This window comes from Heteronotia binoei, chromosome 17, assembly GCF_032191835.1.
Source record: "Heteronotia binoei isolate CCM8104 ecotype False Entrance Well chromosome 17, APGP_CSIRO_Hbin_v1, whole genome shotgun sequence".
NCBI lineage: Eukaryota > Metazoa > Chordata > Lepidosauria > Squamata > Gekkonidae > Heteronotia > Heteronotia binoei.
The window spans coordinates 49,216,541-49,229,258 of NC_083239.1; the positions used below are offsets into that span (position 1 = coordinate 49,216,541).

Genomic DNA, 12,718 nt, shown 5'->3' on the forward strand with positions numbered 1-12,718 from the left:
TATAGGCTGGGATATAAATCCAATGTCTTCTTCTTTTTCCTCCTCCTGGCATCACCCTCGTTCCATCTGTCGGGCTTTGACAGGGGAGCGGAAGAAAGGCAAGGAAGAGGCTTTGTTTCTTGGCCTCCCCGAGAGGTGAATTTCCCCTAATCGGACTGCCAAGCAGAAACGTCACCTGCCAAAGATCCGGTGGTTGTTTGAAACCGGCTGCCATGTGGGATGGGAAGACAAGGGAGGGTGGTCCGGTGAGCACATGGTGGAAAAACACCGGAGAAGCGAGGGCTGAAGGGGAACGGCTTCTCCATTTCAGTCCAGCTGGCTTTTTGCCGACGTGATTCTTTTTCCAGGGTCAGCAGCTGAACTGGTTTTGCGGAACTGCTTTCACAGCGGCCTGATTTGGGCCGGGCTGGCAGCAGCCTGACCCAAAGTGGGGATAAATGAACCTGGCAGAAATGTACCTTCAATGGGCCCCGATACTGGCCTGCCTTACAGGGTCATTTTTATTCTCAATGAGATAATATTAAAACGTCAGTCCCTAAGTACGGTAGTAGTAGTAGTAGAAGACCACAGATTTATACCCCATCCTTCTCTCTGAATCAGAGTTTTCAGAGCGGCTCACAATCTCCTTTACCTCCCTCCTCCCACAACAGACACCCTGTGAGGTAGGTGGGGCTGAGAGAGCTCTCCCAGAAGCTGCCCTTTCAAGGACAACTCTGTGAGAGCTATGGCTGACCCAAGGCCATTCCAGCAGGTGCAAGTGAAGGAGTGGGGAATCAAATCCAGTTCTCCCAGATAAGAGTCCACGCACTTCACCACTACACCAAACTGGCTCTTTTGTAGTATTTCTCCATTAACACATTCATCATTTCCTTCCTTCCTTCCTTCCTTCCTTCCTTCCTTCCTTCCTTCCTTCCTTCCTTCCTTCCTTCCTTCCTTCCTTCCTTCCTTCCTTCCTTCCTTCCTTCCTTCCTTTCGTCAATTTCCAGAGGTTTCTTGTTAGAAGAACTCCAGTAACATCTGACCTGAAATCCTTTCACACTATCTCAGTGGGTTAAAAGAACACACCCGAATCTTAAAATGTGACACTGGTGTATTTTGGGAAAACATCCTTTCATCTCTCTCCGACAAAGGCTTTCATGTCGCTCCCCCTTTCTGCTTTTCTTTCTTCTCCCTGCCAGCAAATCCCTCTGCGTGAAAATCGTGGATGTCGAAGAGTACGAGAAGAAAGACAGCTTCTTTATAGAGCTGGGGCAGCCACGGTGGCTGAAACGAGGCATCTCAGGTGAGTGTGGGCATGGGGTTTCTTTTGGGGGGAGGAGACACCTGTGCCCAAGGAAAAAGCAGGGGGCCAATAATGAGGGGGGGGGGGTTGCCAGGTCTGGAGACTTTGGGGGTGGACCTGGGGGGGAGGGGCCTCAGCATGGCACAGTGCCCTAGAGCCCACCTTCCAAAGCAGCCCCTTTCTCCAGGGGAGCTAATCTCTGCCAGCTGGAGATCAGTTGTCAAAGTGGAAGATCTCCAAGCCCCACCTGGAGGCTGGCAACCATAGTGGGGGGTCTCTCTCTCTCTCTCTCTCTGTTTCCTGCTTCCTTCCTGTCTCAGCACTGAAGATCTTCATGTTTGCTCTCTCTCTCTTTCTCCCTCTCTTTATTTCCTTGGCTGCAGCCCTTCTCCTAAATCAAGGTAAGCCCTTCCGGGGTTTTCCCCCCTTCTTCTCTCCTTCTCCCCCCACCCCCGCTGCCTCTGCAAATCCAATTCCCTCCGCCCACGCCGAATGTCTGCAGGCATAAACTGAGAATCGTGAGATTCCTCGACCAAACAAATCGCCCTGGCTACCGACACCCTTCTCCCAGCCAAAGTTCATTTCCCACACCCTGTGCTCAGAGAGCCAGTTTGGTGCAGTGGTGAAGTGTGCGGACTCTTATCTGGGAGATCCGGGTTTGATTCCCCACTCCCCCCCTTGCAGCTGCTGGAATGGCCTTGGGTCAGCCATAGCTCTGGCAGAGGTTGTCCTTGAAAGGGCAGCTGCTGTCAGAGCTCTCTCAGCCCCACCCACCTCACAGGGTGTCTGTTGTGGGGAGGGAAGAGATAAAGGAGATTGTGACTGTTCTGAGATTCAGAGTTTAGGGTGGGATATAAATCCAATATCATCATCATCACCCTAGGCATGGCCATGTGCCTTCCCAAACAGAGTTACACCCTCCTAAGCTGGGGTGGCCAAACTGTGGCTCAGGAGCCACATGTGGCTCTTTTACACCTATTGAATAGCTCTCGAAGCCCTCCCCACCCCGTTGGCTGGCTTGGAGAAGGCATATGTCTCTTCAAATCGCTTCTCTAAGCCAAGCCAGGCAGCAGCTTGGAAAAAGCATTTAAAGTTAAAGTTACTTTCTTTCGACCTCTCCTTCACCCCCAACAATTTCCCTTCCTTCCTTCTCTCATTGGTTTTAGATGGTTTTAATGTATGATAATAGATGATAATTAGATGGTTTTCATTTATGATAATAGAATATATAAATGAGTTGTAATATGTTGTGTACACAGTTTATTTTTTAAAAGTTGTAATGTTTGTATATTATGTTATGCTATGTTGGCTGGCCTGAGCAGGGAGGGCGGGATACAAATTAAATATTATTATTATTATTATTATATTATTATTATTATTATTATTATTATTATTATTATTATTATTATTATTATTATTATTATTATTATTATTATTATTGTCTTGTGGCTCTCAAACATCTGACATTCCTATCTAGTGGCTCTCAAACGTCTGACGTTTATTCTATGCGGCTCTTATATTAAGCAACTTTGGCCACCCCTAAGTCAATGAGCTAAGGAGAGGAATAACTGTGTTTGGGATACGATTGCCATCTTCAAGTACTTGAAGGGCTGTCATCTAGAAGATGGTGTGGAATTGTTTTCTGTGGCCCCGGAAGGTCAGACCAGAACCAATGGGTTGAAATTAAATCAGAAGAGTTTCCAGCTCAACATGAGGAAGAACTTCCTGACCGTTAGAGCGGTTCCTCAGTGGAACAGGCTTCCTCCTTGGGAGGTGGTGGGCTCTCCTTCCTGGGAAGTTTTAAAACAGAGGTTAGATGGCCATCTGACAGCAATGAAGATCGTGTGAATTTAGGGGGAGGGATTTGTGAGTTTCCTATATTGTGCAGGGGGTTGGACTAGATGACCCTGGAGGTTCCTTCCAACTCTTATGATTCTATTCCTTCCTTCCTTTCAGCTCAGAATTAGAGAAGTTGAAGGAGCTGAGCATGTTTAGTCTGGAGAGGAGTGAGAAGTGATAGGGTCACCATCTTCAAGTACTTGAAGGGCTGTCCTATAAAGGATGGTGTGGAATTGTTTTCTGTGGCCCCAGAAGGTCGAACCAGAACCAACGGGTTGAAATTAAATCAGAAGAGTTTCCAGCTCAACATTAAGAAGAACTTCCTGACCGTTAGAGCAGTCCCTCAGTGGAACAGACTTCCTTGGGAGGTGGTGGGCTCTCCTTCCTTGGAGGTTTCTAAGCAGAGGCTAGATGGCCATCTGACAGCAATGAGGATCCTGTGAATTGAGGGGGAGGTGTTTGTGAGTTTCCTGCATTGTGCAGGGGGTTGGACTAGATGACTCTGGAGGTCCTTCCAGCTCTATGACTCTATGATTGCACTGTGCCCATTTTATAGATGGAGAAAGGGAAGACCCACAGTTATTGGAACAGAACTTGCCAGCCAGGTTTCAAGGGTTTATCTTAAAAACCCCAAGCGGAAGGCTCATCCTTTACTGGCTGCCCTTCTATTTAGAAAACTAGTGTCTCATTAAGGGACATTTCAAACAGTGTCGATATTGCTCTTTGGGGCGGGGGGGGGGGGGGATGAGATTTTTCTTGACATTGTCAGCCCTCATTTACATCCTAAAGAATTGTGGATTACACCCTGACCTGGTTAGCCCATACCAGCTCAATCTTGTCAGACCTCAGGAGTTAAGCAGGGTCGACTCTGGCAAGTACTTGGAGGGGAGACCTCCTTGGAATACCAGAAGTCGTGAGGGAAGGGGCAGGCTGCATTCAGCCGCCTCCCTGAATATCCTCCAGGCCCCCAGGAGGGGTCAGTCACCAGAGGTCGCTGTGACTTCCAAGTGCACACAAACATTCACATGAGCACATATAAAACGACAACAAAAAGAATTGTGGGTTCTTTTGGCATGGAATCATAGTGCGCTAGATAGGTTTAAAATATGAGCTGGGAGTCATTCTCAGCTACCAACAGTTCCTTATGCCCAGGCGTGGCCAGACTCACTTACCGTAAGAGCCACATAGAATAAACATCAGATGTTTGAGAGCCAAAAGACACGAATGTCAGATGTCTGAGAGCCGCGAGACAGGAAGGAAGGAAGGAAGGAAGGAAGGAAGGAAGGAAGGAAGGAAGGAAGGAAGGAAGGAAGGAAGGAAGGAAGGAAGGAAGGAAGGAAATAGAAGGGGAGGAGGGAGTGGAGGTGGAAAGAAAGCAACTTTAGCTTTAAATGCATTCTCCAAGCCACCGACTTTAAAGAGAAAAATGTCTTTTCCAAGCCAGCCAATAGGGCAGTGGGGGCTTTGAGAGCCACACAATATGTGTGAAAGAGACACGTGTGGATCCTGAGCCACAGTCTGGCCACCCCCTGCTTGTGCATGTTAAGAAGATCAAAATGCAAGGATGGTCATCACCATACATGCTGATTGCAACAGGGGCTTCTGGAAACTGGCACACAGGATGTGAATTTATGTGGGCACCCCTTGTCCTTCAGCATTTGCTATTCTGAGATAGACTGCCTCTGTCCATGGAAGTTCCATGGCCAATTGCTGTCCATAGACCTCGCCTCCCTGAGTCTGCCTTTTTTCTAGTAGATAGATCAAGGTGAGGTAGCCATGTTAGTTTGTCTGCAGCTGTAGAATCTGAATCTAACTGTAGTAATAGAAGAAGATATTGGATTTATACCCTCACTCTGAATTTCAAAGTCTCTGAGAAGGTTTGCAATCTCCTTTCCCTTCCTCTCCCACAACAGACACCCTGTGAGGTGGGTGGGGCTGAGAGGGCTCTGACAGAAGCTGCCCTTATCAAGGACAACTCTGCGAGAGCTACGACTGACCCAAGGCCATTCCAGCAGGTCCGTGTGGAGGAGTGGGGGAATCAAACCCGGTTCTCCCAGATAAGAGTCTGCCCTTTCAAGGACAACCTCTGCCAGAGCTATGACTGACCCAAGGCCATTCCAACAGGTCCGTGTGGAGGAGTGGGGAATCAAACCCGGTTCTCCCAGATAAGAGTCTGCCCTTTCAAGGACAACCTCTGCCAGAGCTACGACTGACCCAAGGCCATTCCAGCAGGTCCGTGTGGAGGAGTGGGGAATCAAACCCGGTTCTCCCAGATAAGAGTCTGCCCTTTCAAGGACAACCTCTGCCAGAGCTATGACTGACTCAAGGCCATTCCAGCAGGTCCGTGTGGAGGAGTGGGGGAATCAAACCCGGTTCTCCCAGATAAGAGTCTGCCCTTTCAAGGACAACCTCTGCCAGAGCTACGACTGACCCAAGGCCATTCCAGCAGGTCCGTGTGGAGGAGTGGGGGAATCAAACCCGGTTCTCCCAGATAAGAGACTGCCCTTTCAAGGACAACCTCTGCCAGAGCTACGACTGACCCAAGGCCATTCCAGCAGGTCCGTGTGGAGGAGTGGGGAATCAAACCCGGTTCTCCCAGATAAAAGTCTGCGCATTTAACCACTGCACCAAACTGGCTCTGTGCCTGAAGAAGTGACCAGTGAGTGCTGCACATTTTGTTAGTTTTTAAGGTGTTCCTGGACTCTTGTTCTTCCCTACTTTTTCTCAGCGATCCTTGGTCCCGAGTTCCATGTCAGCCTCTGTGGCCACTTTACGGTTCTTACTTCAGAGTAGCCGCCAATATTTTTTGGTTAAAGTGAAATTCCAAGCCAGGTAGAGTTTCTCCTCCTTAGTGGAATGACCTGAGGAATTTTGCCTTATGAAATGAAGGTTGATAATCAGCTGAGAGAGATTTCTTGGGATGCGGGGGTGGGGAGCAGATTTGGGTACTTCCCCTTCAGGCAAAACATCTGAGATACTTGAACAGTTTGAGGTGCTGGTTAAGTGCGCGGACTCTTATCTGAGAGAACCGGGTTTGATTCCCCACTCCTCCACTTGCACCTGCTGGAATGGCCTTGGGTCAGCCATAGCTCTTGCAAGAGTTATCCTTGAAAGGGCAGCTTCTGTCAGAGCTCTCTCAGTCCTACCTACTTCACAGGGTGTGGGCAAGGAAAATAAAGGAGATTGTTGTGAGCCACTCTGAGATTTGGAGTGGAGGGCAGGATATAAATCCTGCTGAAGAAGATGATTTGGGGGGAAAGCAACCCTGTCCCCCAAAGCTGCCCAAACCCAAAGCAAACGTGTCCGTTTCTCCCCAGATGTAAACGTCTGCAAAATATCAAAGCGTTCAGGAGGAAAGCCCGTGCTGTTTCTCATGGTGGGGGGAGCAGGGGTGGGATGGGGGTATCCACACATTATTCTGTTTGATTTTTTTTTTTTTGCGCCAAGCATAATTCAATCCGAACAGACAGATTCTTCCTGGGGCAAAATATCTGCAGGGTTTTTCAGGCTGCTCAGAGGGCTTTGGGGAAGATGAACTCAATTTCTCTCCACACACGGGGCCCTGCTTCAGTGGTGGGAAAGGAAAGGAAAGGTCCCCTGTGCAAGCACCAGTCGTTTCCGACTCTGGGGTGATGTTGTTTTCACAACATTTTCACGGCAGACTTTTTACAGGGTGGTTTGCCATTGCCTTCCCCAGTCATCTACATTTTCCCCGCAGCAAGCTGGGGACTCATTTTACCGACCTCGGAAGGATGGAAGGCCGAGTCAACCTCGAGCCGGCTACCTGCAAACCCATCTTCCGCTGGGGATCAAACTCAGGTTGTGAGCAGAGCTTAGGACTGCAGTACTGCAGCTTTAACCTTCTGCGCCACGGGGCTCTTCTTCAGTGTGCAATTTCAGTGGTGGGATTTTAACCGAAATATCCCTTGCTGGATCCAGGCCTGGGGATATCAGGAGACTCCCCCCCTCTGCAGGATTGAAAGCAACGAAGTTGAACACTCCCGGCTAAGCAGACTGCAGAGCGATGACTTTCTATTAAAGCTGGGAGGCCGGGAGGAGAAGGAGTGCCGTGCGGGGGCGGGGGATGCCATGGGAGAGAGTGCGTGGGAGAAAAGTGTGTGCACATTATATCCCTGTGCTGGGGAGATGGAGAGTGTGTGGGAGAGAAGCAATGTGCGCTCAGGAGAGGATGGAGGGCCGTGGTGAGCGCACCTGCCCCGAAAGGGCTTGAGTGTATGCTTGTGAGGTGCGTCAGGTGTATTTGCATCTGCAAGGCAACAGTGTGTGTGTATCTGTGTGTGTGTGTGTGGGTCTTTTGTGGAGGAGTGTTCCTGCAGGCTTGGCTCTGCCGAGCAAGCCATGAGCCAGTAAAACATGTGTTTGAAGGAGGAGGAGAAGAAGGGTGCTCATTTTTTGTTGTTCAGTCGCACAGTCGAGTCCAACTCTTTGCGACCAAGTCACGCCAGGCCCTTCTGTCTTCCACCATCCTCCGAAGTCTGCTCAAATTCGTGCTTGTTACATCAGTAACGCTGTCCAGCCGTCTCATCTTTTGCCGCCCCCTTCTTCTTTTGCCTTCTGTTTTTCCCAGCATCAGGGTCTTCTCCAGGGAGAGCTCCCTTCTCATTGGGTGGCCAAAGTATTTGATCTTCAGCTTCAGCATCTGACCTTCCAGGGAACAGTCTGGGTTGATTTCCCTTAGGACTGACTGATCTGATCTTCTTGCCTTCCTTATGGTCCAGCTCTCACAGCCATACATTACTATTACTCATTAGGCGTAAGGCAAAGACACTTTGGCTGCAAGCACACACAGTAAATAAGGCACTTTCAATCCACTTTCTGTGCACTTTCCAACTGGATTTTGCCAATTCAGACAGTCAAATCCAGTTGGAAAGTGAAGAAGAAGAAGATATTGGATTTATATCCCGCCCTCCACTCCGAAGAGTCTCAGAGCGGCTCACAATCTCCTTTACCTTCCAAGTGCAATGGAAGTGGATTGAAAGTGCATGATTTACTGTGCGTGATTGCAGCTTTTATGTCTGTGGTCTGGGGGAATGGCCATAAGGAAATGCAGAGTGGGAGAGGAAACCCAGGAGCCTTTGCAAACTCACAGAGGGGTTCCCTAGGGTTGCCAAGTCCTATTGAAGAAATATCTGGGGACTTTGGGGGTGGAGCCAGGAGACTTTTGGGGAGGAGGCACTGGGGGAGGAGCCAGGAGGCACCGGGGGTGGAGTCAGGAGCAAGCATAATTGAACTCCAAAGGGAGTTCTGGCCATTGCAGTTCAAGGGTCTGCACACTTTTTAAATTCCTTCTCTCCAATGGAAATAATGAAGGATAGGGGCACCGTCTTCTGGGGCTCAGAGAATTGGACCCCCTGGTCCAATCTTTTTGAAACTTGGCGGGTCTTTTTAGAAGAAGCACCAGATGCAATTTGGTGCATCTACCTCAAAAAAACAGTCCCTCTTGAGCCCTAGATACCCGCAGATCAATTCACCATTATACCCTATGGGAATCGGTCTGCATAGGGAATCATGGAGTGCCCAGCAGACATTTTCCTCCCCCCGCCACTTTCTGAAGCAGGGGGAGGGCCTCCAAACCAGGGGATCCCCTGCCCCAACCTGGGGATTGGCAGCCGTACAGTTTCCCCTCCCACAGAAGTGCCCGTATTCTTTCTTCCACTTTCTCTTGTTCGTTCACAGCTCTCCCAGGCAAGATATGCGTAGCTGTGGGCAATGTTCTCTCTAAGCTACGGAGTCTTGTGAGCAAAGAATTCTACTTTGTGAGCTCCTGTAAAATGAAAGTTGTGAGCTCCTGCAAAAAAATGAGTGTGCTCTGGGGTCATCCTTCCTGAACGAAGACAAAAATGGGTGAGCTGGAGGCTCAAAAGGTGTGAGCTAGCTCACGCTCGCTCAGCTGAGAGGGAACACTCACCAGGGGTCTTTTCATAGAAAAAAAGGTACCGGAGCTCATTAGCGCAACTCATTAGAACGCCACACACCCCTGACATCACCAGAAGGTGTACTAAATTAGATCAGCTCAGCATCTGCCTTCAAACGCTTCTTGAATTAGAATTGTCACAATAAAGCCTTGCTCCCGTCATACTTTTAAAATGACTTTCTCCTATGTGGCCACAGTGGCACGAGGGAGATTTCCATCTGTCTGCTTTATATATTTTGGTTATTTCCCCATTTTTGGTGGGGGGAAAATATTAGAACGTTTGTCAAATCTGAAGAGTTCGGCAAAATTCTCACAGGGGGGGGTTGAACAGCGGAGCCCAGAAGCAAGTATCGAGGGGGAGGGGTGTAAGAAAGAAAGAGCACAATAAAATGTAGAGGTTCTGAAGCTCCGCTCCTGTGAGCTCCTGCCCAAAATGAGGCCTGTGGATACCTGGCTGAACACGCACTGCTGACACGCCCCTCTGGAACAAGGACACCTTTCTGCCATTCGTGTCCTGCCTCATCTTACATGCTGCTTATGGTCGGATGTCTGAGCATTGGCAACACTCAGGAAACACTTCCAATGCTCAAACATCTGGGCACTAGCCGAGCTCTAAAATACCTCCTGGTTATCCAATGTCTGAGTACTGGTAATGCTCAGAATCGATGCTCAAAAGTCTGGAATACCAGGACTGGGAGGCAGAGGCGGGCTGTATCAAGCAAGCCACTTCTTGGAACATCCTCCATGCCCCAGCAGGGGTCGCCAGAAGTCACCATGACTTCCAGGCATGCACCCGAACATGCACGCACACCAGGGGTGGAATTCTAGCAGGAGCGCCTTTGCATATTAGGCCACACCCCCGCTGATGTAGCCAATCCTCCAAGAGCTTACAAGGCTCTTTTTTGAAAGCTCTTGGAGGATTGGCTACATCAGCGTGTGTGTGGCCTAATATGCAAAGGAGCTCCTGCTAGAATTCCACCCCTGATGCACACACACAAATACAAAAAAATACAAAATTGCAAATGAATATTTGTGGGGGAGAGCGTAAACACGCGTGTGAGAATACAGTCGCACCTGTGTGTATGTGTTGGTTGCAACATGTGGGCCTGATTGCATGCTTGCACAGAGCCAGGGCTGCCGCTGCCGCTTCTTCTTTTTAGCAGGAACGCACAGGAACGCAGTTCCGGCTGACTTGGCCTAATATGCAAATGAGTTCCTGCTGGGCTTTTTCTGCCCCAAAGCCCTGTGCAAAACAATGGCGATGTCAGTGGGTGTGGTCTAATATGCAAATGAGTTCATGTTGAGCTTTTTCTACCAAAAAAAGAGCCCTGCGCGGAGTTGATTTGCACAGATGTGGGAGAGAAAGAGATGTCAGGCAGACGTGCGAAGTGAGGAGCGTACGTATGTTTGTAGAAGGATGTGCTAGCTGTTGAAGAGGAGTGTGCGTTCGTGAGAGAGAAACGATTGGGTGCTGGTAAGTGTGTGTGTGTGTGAATACACACAGCTTTCCTCCCAGAGTCCAGATCAATAATGTTCCAGCCTAAGCACATAACAGACAGATTGCTGCAACCAAATGCTCTCTAGGCCCAGTCCCTAAAATCAAAGCCTTGATTGATGAACCAATACCACCACCACCACCCCCAGCAGCTGGCTTTGAAAGCATCCATCTTTGTGCCTTTAAAGCCGAAGAATCAAAACTCCAGTGGGCTCCCTGGGGTTTTCGAAATGGCACCGGTCCTGGTCCCGAGTGGGAGTAGCTGGCAGCCGATAAGAACCCGGAGAGAGATGTCACCCGTGGGGCCGGGGACAGCTGAGAAGGGCCAACCAAAGAGAGCAGAGTCTGGCTTCCAGAGGGAATTGAGGGTGTTTGTCTCCTTGTGAGCTGCGAGGCCCTCCAGTCCCTTGCGGGGTGGTGGGGTGGTGGTGGAGGGGGACTCTCCTTCCCTGGCAGCTGCAGAGGTGTGCTCTCTGAACTCCGAGTTCAGGCTAGGAGAGGGGCTGCACACACAGGGGCTTTTATTGTAGCAGGAACTCCTTTGCATATTAGGCTACACCCCCCCGATGTAGCCAATCCTCCAGGAGCTTGCAGTAGGCCCTGGAAGAAGAGCCCTGGAAGCTCTTGGAGGATTGGCTACGTCAGGGGTGTGTGGCCTCATATGCAGAGGAGTTCCAGCTACAAAAAAAGCCCTGCACATGTTTTGCTCCTAATAGCCCTGCAAAATTTGAAGCAGGCGTAGCCCCATAATTCCTGCCCTGGGGCCCTGCTTTCTGTGCATTCCATTTCTGTAGCCAGAGTTCACGAGCACAGAATAAGAAGGGGGGTGGGAATCAGGTATGTATATTAACAAAGCTTGAGTCCAGTGGCACCTTTAAGACCAACAAAGTTTAATATTGGGTGTCAGCTTTCATAAAGAGCCCCATGGCGCAGAGTAGGAAAGCTGCAGTCCTAAGCTCTGCTCACGACCTGAGTTCGTTTCGGCAGAAGCTGGTTTTTCAAGTAGCCAGCTCAGGTTGACTCAGCCTTCCATCCTTCCAAGGTTGGTAAAAGGAGTCCTCAGCTTGCTGGGGGAAAAGTGTAGAGGACTGGGGAAGGCAAGGGCAAACCACCCCGTCAAAAGTTGTGAAAGGGACGTCACCCCAGAGTCGGAAACGACTGGTGCTTGCACAGGGGACTACCTTGACCTTTTTATCAGCTTTCACGGGCATGCCTATGTGAAAAAATCCAGGGCTTTTGGGGGGATTGGCTACATTGGGGGGGGTGGCCTAATATGCAAAGGAGCTCCTGCTAGAATTCCACCTTTGGCTCTTTCGGGAGTGGAAGAAAGTATGCCAAATAAGCGAAAAGATTGAGTTGTGTGATTTATTCTGATTTTGGGAGTCTGTGCTCCTTGCAAACCCATCTGGGGGAAAAACAGGCCTCGGTTTCGGCGGGAGCTCACAGGAGCACAGCTCCTGAACCTATCTGACAGTTCCCACTCCTCCTCCCCACCTCCCTTGCCCATTGAATAGTAGGTGCAGCTGCATAACCATCCCTGGGTGAGCTCCAACACCTTTTTTTCAACAAAATGACCCCTGGGGAAAACTCTTTACTTTTGGTTCTTTCTAACACAGAGTTAACACGGTCATGCCAACCGAACACACTGGTCTGAGAACTGAGCATATGGTTGGTGGGCCTTGCATTGGCATCGGAGTTGGGTGATGCGGTGACGGGTGGTTGGATAGAGCGGAGTTGGGGGTGGGCACCCTGGGCTGTAATCCACAGCTGAGGGCAGGGATGGAACTGCAGGCGACAGAGGCAGGCAAAGAGGGTCCCAGGAGAACAACTGATAGCTAGTTTGGTGTAGTGGTGAAGTGCGCAGACTCTTATCTGGGAGAACCGGGTTTGATTCCCCCACTCCTCCACTTGCAGCTGCTGGAATGGCCTTGGGTCAGCCATAGCTCTGGCAGAGGTTGTCCTTGAAAGGGCAGACTCTTATCTGGGAGAAGCGGGTTTGATTCCACCACTCCTCCACTTGCAGCTGCTGGAATGGCCTTGGGTCAGTCATAGCTCTGGCAGAGGTTGTCCTTGAAAGGGCAGACTCTTATCTGGGAGAACTGGGTTTGATTCCTCACTCCTCCACTTGCAGCTGCTGGAATGGGCTTGGGTCCGCCGTAGCTCTGGC

At 49.9% G+C, this 12,718-nt stretch overlaps 1 protein-coding gene across 1 annotated transcript in view; it reads left to right on the top strand.

Moving 5' to 3' along the window:
- The window catches only part of SLC8A2 (solute carrier family 8 member A2), a 92,241-nt gene that overhangs the window by 61,021 nt on the left and 18,502 nt on the right, over positions 1-12,718 (top strand). Inside the window, exons 2-3 of the mRNA XM_060258322.1 lie at positions 1,179-1,282; positions 1,666-1,683. Of these exons, the coding sequence (XP_060114305.1) occupies positions 1,179-1,282; positions 1,666-1,683 (122 nt within the window). The remainder of the gene's footprint in view (positions 1-1,178; positions 1,283-1,665; positions 1,684-12,718) is intronic.